The sequence below is a fragment of the Solanum lycopersicum genome, chromosome 1 (assembly GCF_036512215.1).
Source record: "Solanum lycopersicum chromosome 1, SLM_r2.1".
NCBI classification, from domain to species: domain Eukaryota; kingdom Viridiplantae; phylum Streptophyta; class Magnoliopsida; order Solanales; family Solanaceae; genus Solanum; species Solanum lycopersicum.
The window spans coordinates 28,256,544-28,280,366 of record NC_090800.1 but is presented as its reverse complement, the minus strand read 5'-3'; the positions used below and the strand labels follow the sequence as shown (position 1 = coordinate 28,280,366).

General features: G+C 34.4%; 1 protein-coding gene and 1 long non-coding RNA gene across 2 annotated transcripts; one reads left to right on the top strand and one right to left on the bottom strand.

Moving 5' to 3' along the window:
• The first annotated feature begins 6,655 nt into the window (after positions 1-6,655).
• LOC138341794 (uncharacterized) lies at positions 6,656-6,994 on the top strand. The gene has a single exon (XM_069293615.1). The coding sequence runs from the start codon at positions 6,656-6,658 to the stop codon at positions 6,992-6,994; it is 339 nt and encodes a 112-aa protein (XP_069149716.1).
• Positions 6,995-12,489: 5,495 nt separating this feature from the next.
• Positions 12,490-15,694, bottom strand: LOC101255521 (uncharacterized). Its single transcript, XR_011220843.1, has 2 exons — positions 15,625-15,694; positions 12,490-12,970 (listed from the first exon to the last, which is right to left on the bottom strand). It is a non-coding gene; the product is annotated as an uncharacterized lncRNA (long non-coding RNA).
• Positions 15,695-23,823: the final 8,129 nt, after the last annotated feature.

Below are 23,823 nucleotides of genomic sequence, written 5' to 3'. Positions count from 1 at the left end.
TTGTGGTGAAGTCGTCTGGCTTCACTCCTTCCACTTGTATCACAAAGTCTACCACTTCTTGGAAGGATTTTGCCATTGCCGCTATCTGTAAGGCTGAAATCCGCAATTCTGACCTCAACCCCTTCACAAACCGGCGAATCCGCTCTTGAGGACTGAAATAGAGTTGAGTGGCATATCTGGATAGTGCACGAAACTTAGCCTCATAAGCATTAACCGACATCCTACCTTGCTCTAGGCTCAAGAACTCATCCCTTTTCCTATCCCTCAAAGTCCGGGGGATATACTTCTCCATAAACAAGCTAGAGAATGAGGCCCAAGTCATAGGTGGTGCCTCCGTCGGTTGACACTCAACATGGGATCGCCACCACATTTTGGCGTTCCCTTGAAACTGATAAGTCACAAACTCCACACCAAACTGTTCTACTATACCCATCCTGTGTAGTAGCTCGTGACAGTCAACCAGAAAATCATAAGCATCCTCCGATTCCGCACCCTTGAAGACCGGAGGTTTCAATTTCAAGAACTTACTGAAAAGTTCATGCTGATCATTTGTCATTATAGGCCCAGTAGTCAGACGTGGAAATGTACTTATTCCTAATGGAACATCCATGCGGGGAGCCATAGTAGCCGCATGTTGTACCTCTGAAACCGGAGGTGTTGGCGTAGAAAACACTGGAGGTGCCTGACCTTGATCAGACAACCCACTGAGATAGGCGAGAACCTGATTGATCATCTCTGGGGTAGGTTGGGGTGGCAATCCCTCATCCTGCACTTGTTCAGTTTCCCCATCCTCCCCTTCTCTTATTACCTCCTCAGTCGGTGGAGGAGTCACTGCCCTAGTATCAGATGGGCTAGGTGCTCGTCCTCTTCCCCTAGAGGACGTCCTCCCACGACCTCTACCACGGCCCCTTGCTGTTGTTCTTCCTCGAGCCACAGCCCCAGTGGCTGGCTCAGTTGTTTCTTGTCTGGCCGGTGTTGATGTTGGCGTAGTCGTTGCTCTAGTTCTAACCATCTGCGAAAGAGAGCGAAGATGGTCAGATACCAATTCGTATCGCCTAGATACCAATTGGACTCAAGTAGTAGCACGAAAGAAAGAATGAAAGAATGGAATTTTCCTAAAGTCTTATAGCCTCTCAAGGAAAAGTAAAGGCGTCCCCCTACCGTTCCTTAAGACCCTACTAGACCTGTTCTTGTGTGATGAGACCAACGAACCTAATGCTCTAATACCAAGTTTGTCACGACCCAAATCCGGGCCGCAACTGGCACCCACACTTTCCCTCCTATGTGAGCGAACCAACCAATCTAAACCTTAACGTTTCAATATAATATAACGAGAAAGTAATGCGGAAGACTTAAACTCATTAAATAAAGGCCAATTCATTAACTTCTAAAATTCAACATCTATTATTCCCCAAAAACTGGAAGTCATCATCACAAGAACATCTACGATCAAATGACTAAACTAAGAATATTCTAAAAACTAAAAACACATAAGAAGCTAGTCCATGCCGGAAGTTCAAGACATCAAGACTTGAAGAAGAAGACCCAGTCCAAGCTAGAAGCATTAGCTCATCCTGAATATCCGGTATGACGAAGACTGGCTAGAATCACTGCTGAGTTGAAGATGACGGAACGTTTGCTGCACTCCACAAATAACAAAAAGAAAACATAAAAGTAGGGGTCAGTACAAACCACGGGTACTGAGTAGATATCATCGGTCAACTCAAAATAACGAACAGTATATATCGAGCAATATCATAAATCAACTATAAAACTCAACATGTAGCAACAACAGGTACTATAATCGTCAATAAATACCATCAAGTTCATCCATGAGGGCTCAAGCCTCAATACCATACTCATTTGGGAATTAAGTTCATTAGATTGAATATATTATCATCTTTCAAGATTCATTATCTTTCTTCCTCTTGTGTCGGTACGTGACACTCTGATCCCCTACTACTATGTGTCGGTACGTGACACTCCGATCCCCTAATTCTATGTGTCGGAACGTGACACTCCGATCCCCTACTACTATGTGTCGGTACGTGACACTTCGATCCCCTAATTCTATGTGTCGGAACATGACACTCCGATCCCCTACATGTGTCAGAACGTGACACTCCGATCCCCTACATGTGTCGGAACGTGACACTCCGATCCCCTACATGTGTCGGAACGTGACACTCCGATCCACTACTATCATTCTGTAAATAATCAAGCCTTCTCTATTCCAAGGCATCATCAATCCCATTACTTTAATTGATCAAGCCTTCTTTTATACCAAGGCATCATCATTAATAATGTATATTAAAGTTTCCTTTCAAGATTTGGGATTCGATATTTTCATCATGCTTATCTTATCACAATCACATAATCATATTCATGCAAACATATAATTAAGCATATAGTAGGGTTTACAATACTACCAATACCTATCATTCTCTATTAAGAGTTTACTATGAAAGCATGAAAACCATAACCTACCTCCACCGAAGAATTGAAATCAAGCAAGTTAATCCTCAAAGCTTGGTGTTTTTTTCCTCTTCTTCTCGATCGTTTCTCTCTCTCCCTTCTTGTTCTTTCTATTTTCTTATTCAAACCCTCTTTCTTTTACCCTAATTAGTATATAATTAAGAATAAAAGATGGCAATAATACCCCACTAATTAACTTAGGGTTACCTCTTTCAACCCCCATGAATTTGAGTTATTAATATAAACCCACGAACTTTATAATTAAGGCAAGAATACTCAAAAACGTCCCTTAAAACTTAACCAGAAATCCGACTCCAACTGGGATTACGCAAACTGTGACGGGCCGTCGCGCCTGCGACGGTCCGTCCTGCTGTCCGTCGCATAGTTCAGAGACACAATTTCTCTGAAGAGTCTGTGACGGTCCGTCACACCTGTGACGGTCCGTCCTGCCATTCCGTCACAAAGTTCAGAGAGTCGATTTTCAGTACCCAATTTCAGATTTTCTAAGTGTTTTGAAACGAGACCCTGCGACGGTCCGTCGTGCCCATGACGGTCCGTCGTTGGGTTCGTCGCCTCAGCCTGTTTTTCCAGAAATAAAGTCTGCTGCTCAAAACGACGAAACAGGTCGTTATAGGAAGTGTGTTTTGGATAGCGAATTTAAGTTACTGATTTGGTCTCTTCGTTAGGGTTCTCTTTTTATTTTGTTATAGTAATCTCATAAATCATATTTTATATTAATATTGATAATCAAATATTGAGTGTATTATGTAATATGAAAATTATTAAGGTTGTAGTTATTAGAGAAATTATGATTTAACCCTAGACTTGAAATTTGAGGAGATATAAAGAGTTGGCATGTTAATTTGTATCAATAATTACAAACTTGATTATAAATTTGGGGTAAATTTTTATATCAAGGTTAAACACATAAAAGTGTGAGTGTTGTTAATTTCGAAACCTTTTTGTAAATATATACTTGAATAGATTCTATTGGTTAAAGTCAAAGAATAATTATTCGATTGACTAAGGCAAGTGAATTTCTAAACACTTGTTAAGTGTAAAATATTCGTGTATTTCCTTGTGTGGTGTTGAGAATGACTTAGAGACTTGTTGCGTATTTGTAGTTTTTGTATTCCTTGTTGTAAATTGTGCTTTATTATCAAAATGGTTATCTCCTCATTTTCATTTGAGCATGTCATTTGCATTGTATCTGAGACATGGTTGTGGTAGGAGGATGTACCATTTCGAGGGTCGTATCACGCGCCGCGATGGATATTATTTTTCGAAGGACGTGTTGCGTGCCGTGATGGATATTATATTTTGAGAGACGTATCGCGCGCCGCGACGGTTACTATTATCGAGAGTCGTGTCTTGCGCCGCGACAGATGCTTGGAAAGATATGTCCCGCATGGGTCTCAGACTGAGAGATAGCGGGTGTGTATCGTTAAGAAAGACATGCATCACTATATTTGACATTGCATCTCATGACATTGCACATTTTATTATTGATGAACTTGAACATGTGTTTTGTTGATCTTGTGATTGTTTCTCTGTGAAGCTTGTGACTTTTGAATATTGAGTTGTTATCGAGAATGCGTAAACTGATAGAGTGTGATTATTGAGTTGTGTATTTAGTAAACTGTAAACTGTTAGGTTGTAGCGTGGAGGTTTAGATAGGGTGTAAGGAGTACCCGTATTTTGTTCACTTAACTTGTGTTTAGAGGTTTGCTTGTTGGGTACCACGTGTTTGGTAATCACCCCTTGCTTCTACAAATTTTTGTAGGTTAAAAGCCCGGATCTTCATGATACCTGTCATTCTTTTCGTTTCTGAGGCATCTTGTGGAGGGTTGTGAGGTAGATGTTTGTCATCTCAGCGAACTTTCCTACTTCAGTTTATGACTTTTTTTTACTTGAAAGACAACTTCATGTTAGACTTCTATTTTATTTCAATTCTAATATATACATTAGAGGCTTGTGCACGTGACAACCTGGTTTTGGGGATTGAATTAATATGACTTGGTTTCATAATACAAATTGTTGTTGGATTGTCATTTACTTCCGCACTTTGTTAGATATTGGGTTTTAGGCTGACTTGACTTGGTGGGATAAGACGAGTGTCATCACACCCATTTTCGGATTGAATAATGCCCCTGCAACATTCATGGAGTTGATGAATGGGGTGTTTCGACCATACGTTAATTCTTTTGTGATTGTTTTCATCGATGACATCTTGGTTTACTCCAAGACTGAGGAGGACCATATCCGATACCTAAGGATTGTACTTCAGAGGTTGAGAGAAGACAAGTTGTATGTCAAGTTCTCAAAGTGTGAGTTTTGGTTTACTTCTATGACATTCTTGGGACACGTGGTGTCCAGGGAGGGTATTAGAGTAGATCCGGCCAAAATTGAGGCAGTTAGAGGCTGGATGCGATCTACTTCACCTGCTAAGATTCGGAGTTTTGTGGGATTGGCTGGCTATTATCGATGATTTGTTCAAAGTTTCTCTACTATTGCAGCTCCATTAACTAGATTGACTCGACAGGATGTGCGTTTTCAGTAGTCTGATGAGTGTGAGCAAATCTTTCAAAAACTCAAGACATTGTTAACTTCAGCTCCTGTGTTGACTCTACCTGAGGAGGGTGTAGACTTACAGTGTATTGTTATGCTTCAGAAGTTGGATTGGGTGGTGTATTGATGCAGAAGGGGAAAGTGATTGCTTATGCTTCTAGGCAATTGAAGTCCCATGAGAAGAACTACCTACTCATGATCTCGAGTTGGCGGCTGTGGTATTTGTACTTAAGTTATGTCGTTATTATTTGTATGGAGTGCATTATGAGATCTTCACTGATCATCGGAGTCTCCAGTATATCTTTAGTCAAAGAGATTTGAACTTGAGGCAGCGGAGAAAGCTTGAGTTGCTGAATGACTACGATGTGACCATTCTGTATCATCCGGGGAAGGCCAATGTTGTGGCCGATGCTTTGAGTGGGAAGACTCATAGCATGGGGAGTCTTGCATTTCTTAGTATTGAGGAGAAATGATTGGATAGAGATGTTCAATTGTTATCTAACAGTCTTGTTCGATTGCAGATCTCAGAGGAGAGTGATGGATGATTGCTTTTATTGAGGCTCGATCTTCTTTAGTCGAGCAGATCCGTGAACACCAGTTTAATGATGAAAAGTTATGTCTCATTCGAGACAAAGTATTGAGAGGGGAAGCTAAGGAGGTTGTCCTTGATTTTGATGGTGTCTTGAGGATCAGAGGCAGGATTTGTGTGCCAAAGACAGGTGATTTGATTAGATTGATCCTTGAGGAGGCCCATTGTTCTCAGTATTCCATCCATCCGGGAGCGGCGAAGATGTATCATGATCTGAGTCAGCATTACTAGTGGGGTGGAATGAAGAGAGATATTACAGACTTTGTCTCGAGGTGTTTGACTTGCCAGCAGGTCAAGTGTGAGCACCAGCGGCTCGGGGGTGTATCTAAGAGGTTGCCTATTCCTACTTGAAAGTGGGAGCGGATTACTATGGACTTTGTTGTGGGTTTTCCTACCACAGCGAGTGGTTATGACTCCATTTGGGTTATTGTTGATAAGCTGACCAAGTCTACCCACTTTATTCTGGTTCGGGTGAAGTATACAGCAAAGAAGTTAGTCGAGCTATATATCAGTCATATTGTGTGACTACATGGAGTTCCAATTTCCATCATATCGGATCGAGGTTCACTATTTACTTCTCATTTCTGGAAGGCATTACAACATGGTCTGGGTACTCAGTTAGATATGAGTACGGCATTTCACCCTCAGACAGATGGTCAATCTGAGCGGATTATTCATGTATTGGAAGATATGCTTCGAGCGTGTGTAATCGATTTTGGTACTATATGGGATCAACATTTACCATTTAGCAGAGTTTGCCTATAATAACAGTTATCACTCTAGTATCTAGAAGGCCCATTTGAGGCGTTGTATGGAAGACGGTGTAGGTCTCCGATTGGTTGGTTTAATTCGGCAGAGAAGGAATCTTTGGATACAGACTTTCTTAGAGATGCGATAGAGCAAGTCCGTATGATTTAGTATAGATTATTGATAGCTCAAAGTCGACAAAAGAGTTATGCAGACCGCAGAGTTAGAGCCTTGGTGTTTATGGAGGGTGATCATGTTTGATTCCAAGTATCACCTATGAAGGGTGTGATGAGTTTTGGAATGAAGGGCAAGCTTAGCCCTAGGTTCATTGTACCTTTTGAAATTTTGAGCCGAGTGGGAGAGGTGGCCTATAAGTTGGCCTTGCCACCTAGTTTGTCGGTAGTTCATCCTGTTTTCCATGTCTCTATGCTTCGGAAGTATATTAAGGATGAAACTCATGTGATTTCACCTGATTCTGTGGAGCTAGGTCCAGACTTGACATATGAGAAGGAGCCTATAGCTATATTGGATAGGCACATCCGAAAGCTTAGGACCAAGGAGCTTGTTTCAGTGAAGGTGCAATGGAAGCACCGTTCAGTAACAGAAGCATCTTGAGAGGCAGAATCTGACATGCGTGCCAGATATCCTCAACTTTTTCAAGCTTCAGGTAATTACTTTTACTCTATGTTCGAGGAAGAACATGATTTTTAGTGGTGGATAATGTAATGACCCTAAAGCTCCTCTTTAGAATTTTTGAATATTTATTTAACTTAAGTTAATTAATCAATAGTTTATGGGCTAAAGTGATAATTTATTTAAGACCCTATACCCTTTTAGCCTATATTTTATAAAATATGTGGGTAAAACCTATCACTTTTTGTACTTAAATAATTCAGAAAAAAATTAGGGAAAAGGAGGAACTGACGGTGGCAGAAACAAATTAGGAACGTCAAGTAATGCATTCTTTGCATATATGTTTCGTGAATTTCGACAATCATCTATATGTATATTATTATTATTATTATTATAATTCCTTACCAACAATTAATGTTATCAATGGGATATGATCTGGCAGTGGTTGCCTTTTTAGGAGTAATCAAAAAAAATATAGTATTATATAGTAAGTATTGTACGGTGAATTGGTTGTTATCGTAATTATGGCTAACTATGTTACATGGTATTAAAAAAAATATATGAATATTTAATTTAAGGGAATTTATAAAAACAATAATTTTATAATAATGAAGCTAGTTGTGATAGGTTAGTGTTTGAAGTATGGAAGTTTGTTTTGGATAGCGAATTTAAGTTACTGATTTGCTCTCTTCTTTAGGGTTCCCTTTTTATTTTGTTATAGTAATCTCATAAATCATGTTTTATATGGATATTGATAATTAAATATTGAGTGTATTATGTAATATGAAAATTATTAAGGTTGTAGTTATTAGAGATATTATGATTAACCCTAGACTTCAAATTTGAGGAGATATAAAGAGTTGGCATGTTAATTTGTATCAATAATTACAAACTTGATTATAAATTTGAGGTCAATTTTTATGTCAAGGTTAAACACATAAAAATGTGAGTGCTGTTAATTTCGAAACCTTATTGTAAATATATACTTGAATAGATTCTATTTGTTCGGAAGCTCAACAGAAAGGGAAGTCTCAAGTCAAAGAATAATTATAAGATTGACTAAGGCAAGTGGATTTCTAAACGCTTGTTAAGTGTAAAATATTCGTGTATTTCCTTGTGTGGTGTTGAGAATGACTTAGAGACTTGTTGCATATTTGTTGATTTTGTATTCCTTGTTGTAAATTGTGCTTTGTTATCAAAATGGTTATCTCCTTATTTTCATTTGAGCATGTCATTTGCATTGTCTCTGAGACATGGTTGTGGTAGGAGGATGTACCATTTCGAGGGCGTATCGCGCACCGCGATGGATATTATATTTCGAGGTACGTATCGCGCGCCATGATGGATATTATATTTCGAGAGACGTATCGCGCGCCGCGACGGTTACTATTATCGAGAGTCGTGTCTTGCGCCGCGACAGATGCTTGGACAGATATGTCCCGCATGGGTCTCGGGCTGAGAGACAGCGGGTGTGTATCGTTAAGAAATACATGCATCACTATTTTTGACATTGCATCTTATGACATTGCACATTTTATTATTGATGAACTTGAACATGTATTTTGCTGATCTTGTGATTGTTTCTCATTGAAGCTTGTGATTGTTGAATATTTAGTTGTTATCGAGAATGCGTAAACTGATAGAGTGTGATTATTGAGTTGTGTATTTGGTAAACTGTAAATTGTTAGGTTGTAGCGTAGAGGTTTAGATAGGGTGTAAGGAGTACCCGTATTTTGTTCACTTAACTTGTGTTTAGAGGTTTGCTTGTTGGGTACTACGTGTTTGGTAATCACCCCTTGTTTCTACAAATTTTTGTAGGTTAAAAGCCCGGATCTTTGTGATACCTGTCATTCTTTTCGTTTCTGAGGCATCTTGAAGAGGGCTGTGAGGTAGATGTTTGTCATCTCAGCGAACTTTCCTACTTTAGTTTATGACTTTTTTTTACTTGAAAGACAACTTCAAGTTAGACTTCTATTTTATATCAGTTCTAATATTAATATTAGAGGCTTGTGCACGTGACAACCTGGTTTTGGGGATTGAATTAATATGACTTGGTTTCATAATACAAATTGTTGTTGGATTGTCATTTACTTCCGCACTTTGTTAGATATTGGGTTTTAGGCTGGCTTGACTTGGTGGAATAAGACGAGTGTCATCACATCCATTTTTGGGTCGTGACATGATCTTAATTGAATATATATATATACTCGTGTGTGTATGTGTGTGTAAATGTAGATGGTTTATGTAATTTTATCAATGTTGACGGTCTTTTCAATTTTAAAGGTAGATGATTAATCTTTTTAATATTATAAAATGACAGTTTGTGAGTGATCAATTTATTAAGATGACAATTATTTATCCTCAACTAAATTAAGTGAAAAATAGGAAAAATGATAATAAAATTGTTCCTTTCAAAGCTAGTTAGAAGACCATAAAAAATAATTTTGTTTGAATATTATCTACATTGACCCAATTACCTAATGATTCAAGGGTATAATGGAAAGAAAGTTTATATAAAGTTTTAATCCAAATATATGATTAGATAGGAAATAATGAACCAAACACTTAATAAAAATAAATACTTCATTACTAATCTCTGCATTACTAGTTCCTTGCATTATTAATTTATGTGCGTTAGTAATCTCTGGGCTATTTATTTTTTTACCATCTCAGATATGCATTCAATACTACTAGCCAAATTTTGACAAGGTAAGCCAAGGAGTGCTTTGTAATGCCAAGAATTCGAGGTGTGCATTCAATAGGACAGTGGAAAATTCCTCTCTTGCACGTCTCTTCTTCTTCCGTCGATGCATATTTTGCACTTCCTTCATTTGTCTTTTGTTGAGTACTTTCTTTCAAGTGGGTGTGCAAAGTGCCACCACCTTTCTTTTTATCGGTAACAACGGATACACAAATTATCAAAATTATTTTAAAAGTAGTAGAAGTAATTAAAGATAGAACTAAGACTTCTATCTGATTGAATATGTCAATTTGAGTATCATTACTTTATCTAAAATTGGGCCAAAAGAGAAATTTAGTTTAATAATCAAGTAAAGAGTATGTTGGCTTTTAGAGAATGAGAAACAGAGTTCATTGATAAACAAAGAAATTTTCATGAGTCTCATCATGTCTCACAACCACATGTTAATGTATTGAACTATCAATCTTGAATACTATATATTTGTAGTTCCTATTCGTCTTCAACTCCAAAAATTTCAGCTTGCATTCATCACTAACTCCTATACCTGACGTTGAATTAACCTATGTAAATGCCACATAATTAGACAAGAAAGTATAATTTCTCATGTTCTAGTATATGTAGCCCGATAATGTATGGACATATTTGCCTCCCTATTTCAGGTTCAATATGCACCGGAAATGTACCCATGTTCAACAATATGACCTAATAATCAATGAAGAGAAATTTTATTAAAAAGTCTCACAAAAAATACTTATTTAAAGTCCACTTATTATAGTCAAATAATCCATTAAAATACGAAAAATTAATAAAGTCCAGAAAAAATATTTTCGTCATAAGTCCATTCATCAAAGCCTTTTTCATCCTTTTCCCCCTCTTTGTGCCTTTTTTATTATTCTCTTGCCTTAAATATTTGTAGAAATTACGATTTTTTTTAAATGTGTTCACCATTTATCATCTTTTCCTAAAACCCTTCTTTATTCCTTCTTAAAGATATTATTACATTACAATTAAGTGTAAGACACTTATTAATAAAAATTAGAATATTTTTTATAATTTGGTTCAGCATTTATCACATTTTTCTAAAATCTTTCTATATTCCTTCTTAAAGATATTATTATATTATAATTACTAGAAATTCGTTGGAATTGGAAATAACTGTAAGCGAGGGATAAGACACTTAATTCCAAAGCAAGTTACAGTTTTATTTATTACTATATTTTTTAATTCTTATTATTCGATTAAGTTACAAATTTATTCATTATTATAGATACTAAAGCATAGCATCCTTAACAATGACAAGAATTTCTTTCTTTTCTGATTATATTTAAACTTAAGTACATCATTTTGTTATGCCTAATTTTATAATTTTTAGCTTACTTGTTATTAACTTTTTTTGTTTACAGTATGAAACATAAGATGAGCATATGTCGATGTTGTTTGTGAGAATTCAAATTCAAAATTCAAACATGATAGGTAATACGATTTGTTTTATTTTAGTGTAGTTGATAACTCTTATCTATAGTGTTTTTCCTTTTTTATTTCTATTATGTGTTATTTTCTTCATTATTGTTATTATTTTTTCGTACTTTTTATTCTTTGTATATTTTTTGTGAATCATTTTTATTGTTTATGGTGAAAGATAAGATGAACTTCATGTTCAAGTTTGATGAAAACCATATCATTATTAATATATGAAAATTTTGTTACTATTATATTTTACTCTCTTTTAAGACATTATAAAGTTTATTCTTATAATATTAAAACAAATTTAGCAATCTCACATATTTTTGTGGGGGTAATATCCTACTTTTTTTTAAAAAAAAAAAGAGTCATAATTCACTAAATTCATATTTAATATAAAAATTAAAAAAAAAAGAAAGAAAAAAAGGAATTGACAAAGTACGACTATCTATATGCTTTGAAGGCACATGACCACTTAATAATATTTGGTATTTTCCTCATCTCAAAATAAATAATATAATTTATGAGCATATACTACAATAATAAAGTTTCTCAAATTTTTTTTTATTTTGATAAAGTATGTTTAAAAAGTTTTTCTTAAATTTGCTATATGAATTTTTATAAAGTATAAAGAGACTGTTTCAACTGATTAATTTCAGCTAATACGTTATATTCTTTGTCTAATTGAGGTTATATATCTTTCAATCTATTCTTTTTATATATATAATAAGTATATTATATTTGTAGTAAATATTAGTCAAGATAGAAAGTTATTCCCAAAAATATTTCACAAGCTAAAATTTGTGAAAGGTGGAAACAGAGTTTATTCATAATTATTGGAGAAGGGATAATAACTTTTGAAGAATATGAACATTAAAAAAGAAAACATTAAGAGATTATAATTTTTTGAGGAAAAGCGTAATTATATAAACTATATTTGACCTTACTTGAACCACAATACATGTTTTATTTTTAATTTGATGAACATGGAGGATAATGACATTTGATGTTCTGAGCTTTCTAAATTTATGAGTCTATTTAATTTAAATTCTTCAATTTTGCGAGACGGATATAAATAAAATAAAAATATATGAAGAATGAAAGATAGATTTTTTTATAAAATTGTATAAATTTATGAAAGCATGAGATACACATATTGCAGTAAAATTATAGAAATAGGTCATAAAATGTAAACTCTTAGTTTAAGCAATTTAAAATTACAACATATACAAAAACTTCAATACTAATACAAACTTGATTAAGTCTTCAAATCTGATATATGTGAATTAAACACACAAAAAAACCTCCACAAAACTTTTAGTAGTCAACTAGTTACTATTTAAATTAAGTTTTAACATATAAAGCCAAATATTTATGATCGCGCGAAGCGCGGTAAGCTCACTAGTTACCTAATAATTCAAGGGTATAATGGAAAGAAGCCTTATCTAGAGTTTTAATCAAAACATATGATAAGATGAGAAATAATGAACCAAACACTTGGTAGAAATAAAACCTTCATTACAAATCTCTGCACAACTAATTCCCTATGTTATTTATTTTTGTACCATCTCAGATATGCATTCAATTCTCTGAGCCAAAGTTTGTCGAGATACGCCGAGGAATGCTTTGTAATGCCAAGCATTCGAGTTGTGCATTCTATAGGATGGTGGAAAATTCCTCTCTTGCACGCCTCTTCTTCATCCGTCGATGCATATTTTGCACTTTCTTCATATGTCATTTAGTTGAGTACTATCTTTCAAGTGGGTGCGCAAAGTGCCACCGCCTTTTCTTTTTATCTGTAACAACGGATAAACCAATTATAAAAATTATTTTCAAAGTAGTAGAAGTAATTAAATATAGAACTAAGACTTCAATATGATTGAATATGTCAATTAGAGTATCATTACTTTATCTAAAATTGGGGCAAATGATAAATTTAGCTTAATAATCAAGTAAAGAGTATGTTGGCTTTTAGAGAGTGAGAAAGAGTCCATTGATAAACAGATAAATTTTCACGAGTCTCATCATGTTTCACAACCACATGTTAGTGCGTTGAACTGTCGATATTGAATGCTATATATTTGTGCTTCCTATTCATTTTCAACTCATAAATTTTCAGCTTGCATTCATCACTCACTCGTATCACTGACACTGAATTCACCTATGTAAATGCCACATAATAATTAGACAAGAATATATAATTTCTCATGTTCTGGTATATATAGCCCGATAATGTATGGACATATTTGCCTGCCTATTTACGGTTCAATATGCACCGGAAATGTACCTCATGTTCAACAATATGACCTAGTGATCAATGAAGAGAAAGTCAAGTTCAAATTCCAATAAATACATGTTGGAATTAATGCATCAATGTTTAGTCTTCCAAAATTGTCTCTTAGTTTTTCAAGAAGTCTTTTTAGAATTTCGTAGTACATGTATCTAGTAAATTGTGATATATGTATTTAGTTATTTGTGCAAGACTTTTAGTTTTACATTTTGAGTAGTATAAATAGTGATGTAGTTTATGATTGTAATCATCTCAAGTGACCTTAAGTATCCTATAATAAACTTGAGCATTCTTTAAAGATATTATTTTCCATCCATATTTCCTACAAATTGGTATCAAGAGCAGGTTTTCGTTCTTAATCTGGGGTTAGGTGAAGAAAAAAATATGGCATCCAAAACAAATGAAGGTGATGATTCTTCAGTTGTTCTTACTCCATTTTTTGATGGAATTGATTTTGAATTTTGGAAGATAAGAATGAGAACACATTTGAATGCTGAAGGTTTGTGGGCTATTGTTGCAAATGGCTTTGAAGAGCCAGAAAACGATGGTGATCTTACATCACGAGAGATGAAAAATCTTGAGGATAAGTATCGTCAAGATGCAAAAGTCTTGAGCAAAATCAAAATGAGAGTCTCAAGAGCATATTTTGCAAAAATTTCTACTTGTAAGACTGCAAAGGAAGCTTGGGATTTTTTGGAAACTGAGGTGTTTTGTGACGAAAAGGTACGCTATATAAATCTTCAAACTCTTAGAAGAGAATTTCAAAATTTAAAGATGATAGAATCTGAAAAAATTGATGAATATTGTACATGAGTCATGAATATTGTCACACAAAAGTATGAGTACATCGTTTCTATCACAGAGGAGACAAAAGATTTTTCTAAGATTTCCATCAAAGAGCAAGTTGGATCATTTCGTGCATACGAGAAGCGGAGATTTTTTTGTGAAGATCAACCCAAAGAGATGACTTTCCTGTCTAAAATAAATGAGAATTCTCAAAATTTCTCAAAAAATCATCAGAAGAAAAATCAAAAGCCAAAAAAGAGCAGGATCATGATGGTTCTTCCAAGAACGTTGGAGAAAAACTCTAGTCTTTTTTGTAAAGTTTGCAAAAACACTAATCACAATGCAGAAAAATGTTGTCACAAAGGCAAGACCCAATGTAACTTTTGTAAAAAGTTTGGCCACGTTGAAAAGGATTGTTGGCACAAGAAACGGGAGCAAGCAATTTTTTATGAAAAACATGAGGAAGAAAGGGAAGAAAATCTTTTCTTTGTTTCTAAATCTGATGCTTCAACAAAATGCAATAAATGGTATGTTGATAGTGGTTGTAGTAATCACATGACTAGAGATGAAAAGGCTTTCCTCTCAATTAATAATAACATCACTACTAAAGTGAAGACAGGGAATGGAGCCTTAGTTGATGCAAAAGGTAAAGGTACTATTTCGATCAACAGGAAAGGATGCGGTAAGCAAATTCATGATGTTCTTTATATTCCTGACTTGAAAGAAAATTTGCTTAGTGTTGGTCAACTCTTGCGAAATGGTTATTCTCTTGTGTTTAGAGATAATTATTGCAAGATTTATTGATAAAATTGAGCCAAATCAAGTCATTGTTGATGTAAATATGATAAGAAGAAACTTCCCTTTGCAATTCCATTACAATGCATTAAAAATGAAATTGTAGATGATTCATGGCTTTGGCACAAAGGATTTTGTCACTTTAATTTTCATGGTTTAAAGCTTCTCAATCAAAAGTACATAGTGCAAGGCCTTCCTGAGATACATACTGAGGTAGATACATGTGAAAGTTGTATAATGGGAAAGCAACACAGGAAGTATTTTCCAAAAGGGTTGTCTTGGAGAACAAGTGTATTTTTGGAACTAATTCATACCGACATTTTGTGGACCAATGAAGACTCCATCTCTTGGAAGTAAAAGGTATTTTCTAATCTTTATTGATAATTTCTCAAGAATAACTTGGGTTTATTTCTTGAAATAAAAGTCAGAAGCATTTGCTACATTCAAGAAATTTGAAACCCTTGTTTAGAGGAAAAAAGGTTGCAGCATCAAAATCATTCACATTGATCGAGGAGGTGAATACACAAGTCAAGAATTAGAAGAATATTGCAAAAATGAAGGCATTTAGAATCAACTTACAGCAGGGTATACTCCTCAACAAAATGGTGTATCTGAAAGAAGAAATAAAACAATTGTTGAAATGCCAAAACTATGATGAATGAGAAAGGGCTGCCAAAATATTTTTGGGCAGAAGCAGTATATGCAGCAGTTGACATCCTTAACATGTCTCCAACAACGACACTAAAGGATAAGACACCAGTTGAAGCTTGGAGTGGAAATAAACCTTCTTTAAGTCATTTTAAAATTTTTGGGTGTATTTGTGATGCTAATGTACCTACTGATAAAAGAACAAACATGGATGAAAAAAGTAAAAAATGTGTCTTTCTTGGTTATATTGATGTGACAAAAGGATATAGGCTTCTCGATGTCAAAACTAACAAACTTGTTGTTAGTATAGATGTCATTTTTGATTGAAAAATAACATGGAATCGGGAGGATAAAAAGATAGAGAATACTACTATCATATCTTCAAATCAAGAAGAGGATGAGAAAGATGATGATGTCTCTCAAGGGGGATAAATCCTTGATTCAGATAATGAAGAACCGCGTTAAAGAGGAACAAAAATGTTTAGTGACATTTATCAAAGATGTAATTTTGCTGGTATTGAGCCAGAAAATTATAAAGAAGCAATAAAGAATAATGTTTGGAATAAAGCCATGGAAGAAGAAATTTGAATGATAAAAAAAATAATACTTGGGAGCTTGTAGCTATTCCTAGAGAAAGAGAAGTTGTAAGTCTAAAATGGATTTACAAAATCAAACTCAATCAGGAAAGAGATATTCAAAAGCACAAAGCAAGGTTTGTTGCTAGACGCTTCACGCAAAAATTAGGTATTGATTTTTATGAAACTTTCTCTCAAGTTGCTCGTCTTGAGACAATTTGAACTGTAATTGTTGTTGCTGCACAAAAGAAATGGAAGATATTTCAACTTGATGTTAAATAAGCATTTCTGAATGGAAAACTTGATGAAGAGATTTATCTTGAGCAACCTCAAGGATATTTTGTTTAAAGGGGAGAAGAAAAGGTGTATAGACTAAAAAAAACTCTTTACGGGCTGAAACAAGCTCCAAGAGCCTGGTACAATGAAATTGATACATTCTTTCTGAAAAATAATTTTCAGAAAAGTAAAAGTGAAGCCACTTTGTATGTGAAGAAAGAACATATCAGCATTATCATTGTTTGTCTCTATGTGGATGATTTGCTCTTTACAGGAAATGATGTAAAGATGATGCAAAATTTCAAACAAGATATGATGCAAACTTATGAAATGAGTGATCTTGGATTGCTAAATTATTTCTTGGGGATCGAAGTTTCTCAAGTGAAAGAAGGAATTTTCATTTCTCAAAAGAAGTATATTAAAAGTATCCTTCAAAAATTCAAAATGATGGATTGGAGGTCTGTGACCATACCATTAGCAGCAAATGAGAAGTTTAGAAAACATGATGGAGAAAAGAAAGTTAATAGCTCACTTTTTAGGAGTTTGTTTGGAAGTTTTTTATATCTTACTTCAACAAGGCCAGATATTATGTTTGCTGCTAGTTTATTATACAGATTCATGTATGAACCAAGCCAAGTGCATTTTGAAGTTGCAAATCATGTTCTACGCTACTTGCAAGCAAAAATTGATTATGGGATAATATACAAATTTTGTGGAAAGTTGAACTTAATTGGTTATTCTGATAGTGATTGGGTTGGAAGTATAGATGACATATAGAGTACTTCTAGTTATGCTTTCTTATTTGGATCAAGCATTTGTTCTTGGTTATCAAAAAAACAAAGTGTTGTTGCTCAATCCACTATCAAAGCAGAATATGTTTCAGCATACAAGGCTACTTCTTAATCTATTTGGCTTAGGAGAATATTTGAACACATTGGTGAAAAACAAAAAAAAGGACTGTTCTTTATTGTGATAACAAATTAGCAATTGCAACTGCCAAGAATCCAGTCAGCCGTGAAAGATCAAAGCATATTTCCATCAAGTATCATTTTATCCGAGAAGCACAAGAGAAAGGCAAAATTCAGTTGTATTATTGTCAGACAGGAGAATAACTTGCTGACATCTTCACCAAAGCACTTCCTAGAGAAAAATTTTGCTATCTTCGAGAACGCATTGAAGTTATCAAGCAAATGCATTAAGGGGGAGTGTTGGAATTAATGTATCAATGTTATGTCTTCTAAAATTGTTTCTTTGTTTTTCAAGAAGTCTTTTTAATATTTTGTAGTACATGTATCTAGTAAATTGTGATACATGTATTTAGTTATTTGTGGAAGACTTTTTGTTTTCTATTTTGAGTAGTATAAATAGTAATGTAGTTGATAATTGTAATCATCTCAAGTGACCTTAAATAACCTATAATAAACTTGAGCATTCTCTAAAGATATTATTTTCCTTCCATATTTCCTACAAGACAAAGAAAAAACTAGATGAATTGTTCCTATCTACATTGAAAGGTACTAACCATTTCAATTCTTCCTATCTACATTGAAATCTCTTAAGTAGGGCGGAACAAACAAACCTCTTTGGTTTACGTTTGATGTTAAATAGCAAACAAACTGATGATATATACCTGTAAAGACCTTTTGAAAGGTTCTAGTGATATTGAAAAAAATAGGGTGTAGTGAGGGAAATATTAAATGAAAAAAGAAGGGTTGAAGGTGTTTATCAAAGTAATGCTACTGCATTAGATGACAATTGGTTGCTGTCACATTTGACAAAAATTGTGCATCTAAATAGATGTTTCTATAGGCTATATTGGTTATCAAAAAGCTGCTGGAAACAGAGGTGTTTTAGTGGTTTCAGATGATCGAGAGTTAGCAGCAACAAATTCTGAATGCTTCCGGTGTTAGCAATAATTAGTAAGTTGCTACTAATGAGGTGCAATGAAGAGAATTTGACTGAAAATTGCAAGTTAAAAAGAGATGCAATTTAAAATTGCAAGTTGACATAGGTCCTATGATATTACATCATTGATAGAAAAAATAGAATCTAGAAATATATCTGTAGGTTAAAAAAAGATATAGAAGAGAAAGGAAATATTATTGAAGAAGTTGTTTTTGACTAAATTACTTAAAGAGATGCCAACACAATTCTTTATATGGTAAAACAACTTGAAACTAAAAATTAGGAACTACAATCGTACAACTTGAAAGCTTCCCAAGTTTAAATTTCTTCCTAAAGACTAGGACAAACATAACATATAGGCATTTTATTTCTAACAGAAGTTTAATTACTGAACTGAATTTTTAAAAACTAACACCCTCCCTTAAACTGGAAGTCGTCAAGCTTCAGTTTAAGTGCACCTTCTTGAACTCATCCATTGTATTGACTCTCATCAACTTCCTCTGCTTTTGGAAAGCGAGAAACCTGAGAGGTTTAATAAATATGTCATCCAATTGGTCTTCACTTCGTCAATACTGCAGATCCATTGTCCCTTCATTATTGAGATCTCGCAAGAAATAATACTTCATATTAATGTGTTTGCTTCTTCCATGTAAAACATGATTTTTGACAGCTTAAAGGACGAATTATTGTCGCAGAAAATTGTAGTTAATCTTTCTTGTTTAAATTGTACTTCTTCCAAAATTCTCCTTGACCGAACAACTTGACAAACACAAGTTGTAGAAGCAAACAAATTCCGCTTGAGTAGTCGATAAAGTGACAATATTTTTCTTTCTAGAAGAACATGAAACAGCCCCTGTGCCTAGCACAAAAACATAGCCTGGAGTGCTCTTTCTATCGTCTTGATCTCCTTCATAATCGCTATCAGCAAAATCAATCAAATCAGATTTTTCACCTTTCTTATAGAACAAACAAAAATTCTTAGTTCCTTGGAAGTAGCAAAGGATTCTCTTGGCAGCTATCAAGTGAATTTCTGTCGGACACTCCATATACCTACTTATAAGACTAACAACATACATGATGTTAGGCCTTGTCATAGTAAGATACATCAAACTACCTACAATTTGCCTATAGAGTGTGTTGTCAACCATATCTCCTCTTCCAACTTTGTTTAGCTCTGAACAAACTCAGCTGGAGTAACGATGGGATTGCAATTCTTCATCTTGAAGCGATCTAATATTTCCCGCACATGTTTATTCTTTAAAAAAATTATCCCATAAACAAATTGCACTACTTCTAAACTAAGAAAATAATGCATCTTTCCAAGATCAGATATCTCAAATTCATTCATCATAGATCTCTTAAAAACAGAAAACATGACACTATAATTCCCAGTAAATGTAAGATCATCAACATATAAACATAGTATGAGCATTTTTCCAAATTCTCTAATTTTAACAAAAAGAGAGTTTTCAAACGGATATTTATGGAAACTAAATTTTATAAAGTAAGAATCAATGCGACTATACCAAGCTCGAGGAGCTTATTTTAGTCCGTAAATAGCCTTTTTCAACTTGTATACCTTATACTCATCTCCAACTTTTATGTAACCAGAAGGTTGCTCGATAAATACCTCTTCCTCCAAGTATCCATTTAGGAAAGCTGATTTGACATCCAATTAAAAGATAGGCACAAATTTTGTGCCACCACGACAATTATCATTCTTATTGTGTCATGCCTTGCAACTGGAGCAAATACTTCCGTGTAGTCCACACTACTTTCTTTCTTGTATTTCTTAGCCACCAATTTCTCCTTATACTTGTCTATTTCACCATTTTCTTTGAGTTTCGTCTTATAAACCCACTTGACATATATGGTTTTGTGCCCCTTCAGAAGATTTGTTAACTCTCATGTGTTATTTATTTCGATAGCATCAATCTCATCATCCATAGATTTCCTCCATTTTCCCTCTTTGACGGCATTAAAAAAATTGTAGTATCACAATCTACAAATTATGCAAAGTTGGAACCATCTTCATTAACATTAATTCCTCTTACCTCATAATCCATCATCCACACGGGCTTTCTGTGAGCACGACAAAGAGACTGATTTATTGCAACAGTTTCTTCCAAACCTGATGGTGAAGTTTCATCAGCTTCTTCAGTAGATATTTTGGGTGTTGCAACTGCTTCTTCAACATCATTATTAATCAAGAATGTAGTAGATTAATGCATAATCCAATCCCAAGTTTTCTCCTGATCAAAAACTACATCTCTGCGGGTCACAACTTTCTTTGTCAATGGATTGAATAGCTTCTATGTCTTGGACACCTCCCTAAAACCAAGAAAAATACATTTCTAACCTCTATCATCAAGCTTCATTTTTTGGCTTCTGGAACGTGTGCATAAGCAAAGGAACAAAAAACTTTAATGTGATCTACTGCAGATTTCCTTCCACTCCAAGCCTCTTCAAGTGTCATATCTCGAAGAGCAAAAGTGGGACTTCTATACAAGACAGAATATTCCAATTTACTTTTTTCGGCCAAAATTCCATTGGAACTCTTCCTTGAGACAGCAAGCTACAAACCATATTCAGAATGGTTCTATTCTTTCTCTTTGTCACACCGTTTTGTTGTGGTGTATAGGCTGTTATGAGCTCTTTACAAATGCCATGAGTTTCACAGAAAATATCAAATACCTTAGAGCAATACTCTCCTACGGGATCTGTCTGAGGATTTTTCATGGTCCTTCAAGTCTCATTCACCACACAAGCTTTGAATCTTTTAAATATATTTAAAAGCAACCGACTTTTCTTGCAGAATATACACCCATGTCTTTCTTGAATAGTCATCAGTAAAGGTTATAAAATACCTTTTACCTCAATTAGAGATTAGTGTTATTGTCCCACCCATATCCGAGTGTACCAGCCCCAACACCTCTTTGGCTCTCAAAGACTTACTTTTGGAAACTGAGAATGATGTTGTTTGCCAACAACACATTCTTCACAAACTTGGGAGGGAACAACAATTTTAGGTAGACCCGTCACCATACTCTTCCTTTGAAGGATCTTCAACCTTTCAACTGACCATATGGAAAATGCCACAACCATGAAGGGTTTTTCACTTCCTCCATAGAGCAAGATTGAACATTTTCAATCTTTAAAGGGAACAACCTGTTTTGACTCATTTTCAAAATAGCAATAATTCCTTTGGAAGGATCAGAAATTTCACATGTAGCATTCCTTAAGATGATCACATATCCCTTTTCTAACAGTTAACCGGCACTTAACAAATTGCTTTTAAAAGTAGGAACACAAAACACATTAGATATGATTCAAACAGACCCAGTTTTAAGATCAAATGCATCTATAGCATGTTTTCCTCCATGGAAAACAAACCTATACATATTACAATTTATGCAAAGCCCGGGCTTGTATGAAAAAAATATGAAAATCCTTTGAGTCTTTCTCCATTATTTGTCTATGCCTAATGTGAAAAAAAGACACTGTTTTACGTAAAATCCGCTAGCATCTCGTGTTAAAAGAACATTGTATTTGCTTTCTTTTGGCTGGAAATCTAACCAATAGTAAAGGAAGTTTAGGAAGATATCTTACTTATCCTTTACTAGGGTTTAAATCGCAGCATGTTTTTGAATGCAAAATAAACCTTTAATGCAATTGATATTAAAATCTATAGGGGTATAAAAGGGGAATTTAGTAACGCACTTGAAATGCATTAGTGATTTGACAGGAAGCCATGTGAATGTTTGAATGACTATTTGTTCGGGAATTGATGGATTCATCTTCTTCTACACAAGTTCTTTCCACTCACAGTTCAGATACCACACTTGCAAAAGCTACCTTAAGTAGTACACATTTGGGGAAATTTTGTCTGCTAGCCTTCAGAACCCAACTCCACTCAAGATATTTCTCTGCCATTTTAAACAATAATCCTTGACAAACAAGGAAAAATAAAATGGCAGATGACCTCCATACGGAAAAGGAAAGAGATAAACAAATTCTATTAGGAAAGGGACTATATTTCTAAGAATAAATATATAATTGCTTTCCTTGTAGGATTTTACCAAGGTTTAATACATTTCGATAAAAAACAATGTCAAAGAAGACAAGATGGGCTTTTGCAATCACAAATCAAGAGAATTTTTCCAACAAAGGAAGAGTAACTTAGATATCAAAAAGGGAAAAGAAAGAATAACTAGAGTTAGGATTTCTTTGTGAAGTTTAGTTTGCATTGTTTCATCTTTGAATCAGTGTTTAGGAGTTATTGTTCAAAGCAACAGAGTGAGTTAGAGAGAATTATAACAAGAAGAGGGGTTGAATTCTTGGTGAGTAGAGTTTTCAATTTTAGTTAATTATTGAAAGTTAAGTTACTATAGTTAGTCCCTTTTATTAATGAGTTGTAATATAAAATTGATTATTGAAGTTAGTGAAGTTTTGGCGCGGTTTTGCCTTCTCTACAATAAGGATGGTTTCCAAGATAAAATCATTGTTTGATCATGCTTCATTTATATCAAGCTTGTCACTAAATTTCATTACTTCCCATCACACACAATAAGGAGTACAAGATTCTATATGCGTAACAAAGGGTCAAGAAGCCACTTGCCTTGAAAAAATGACCATTCAACCCAGCACTTGAGCTTTCCCTTTTTGATTGGTCTTCAAATAACAAAAATATAAACAAAAATGGAATCACAATAAAAATAGAGAACCAATAACACTCATATCCATGATTTTGGAAACAAGCCAAATTGGCCTTAAAACCCATTCCTAAAAAATAGGGATAATGCACAAGTACCCCTCAACATATGCCCAAAATCATAGAGACACACTTATACTATACTAAGGTCCTATTCCCCCCCTGAACTTATTTTATTAATAATTTTCTACGTCTTTTCGTCCTACGTGGTACTATTTTGTGGGCCCAATGCTGGTTGACTTTTTTTCAAGCTAGTGTCACGTAGGCCTAAAAGAGGTAGAAAATTACTTATAAAATAAATTCAGGGGGTAATAGGACCTTAGTATAGTATAAGTGTGTCTCTAGAATTTCGGACATAGGTTGAGGGTGTACTTGTACATTTTCCCTAAAAATTAGGATTAAATTTGGACATTTATGTAAAATAAAGTTAATCAAAGGTTTTAAAACTCAATAATAAAATTCACATCAAAAAATAAGATGAAATCATACTCAAAATTACAATTTACTTAAAACATATGTTCAAAAGAAAAATCTTCAATACTCAGGTCCGAAACCTCGGCTGTAATCTGAAATATTTATTGAAAATATCTTACACAATCTTAGGGAAGTTTAAATATGAAATTTCATCGAAAAATGAGTTGAAATAGACCTTAAGGTCCTCAA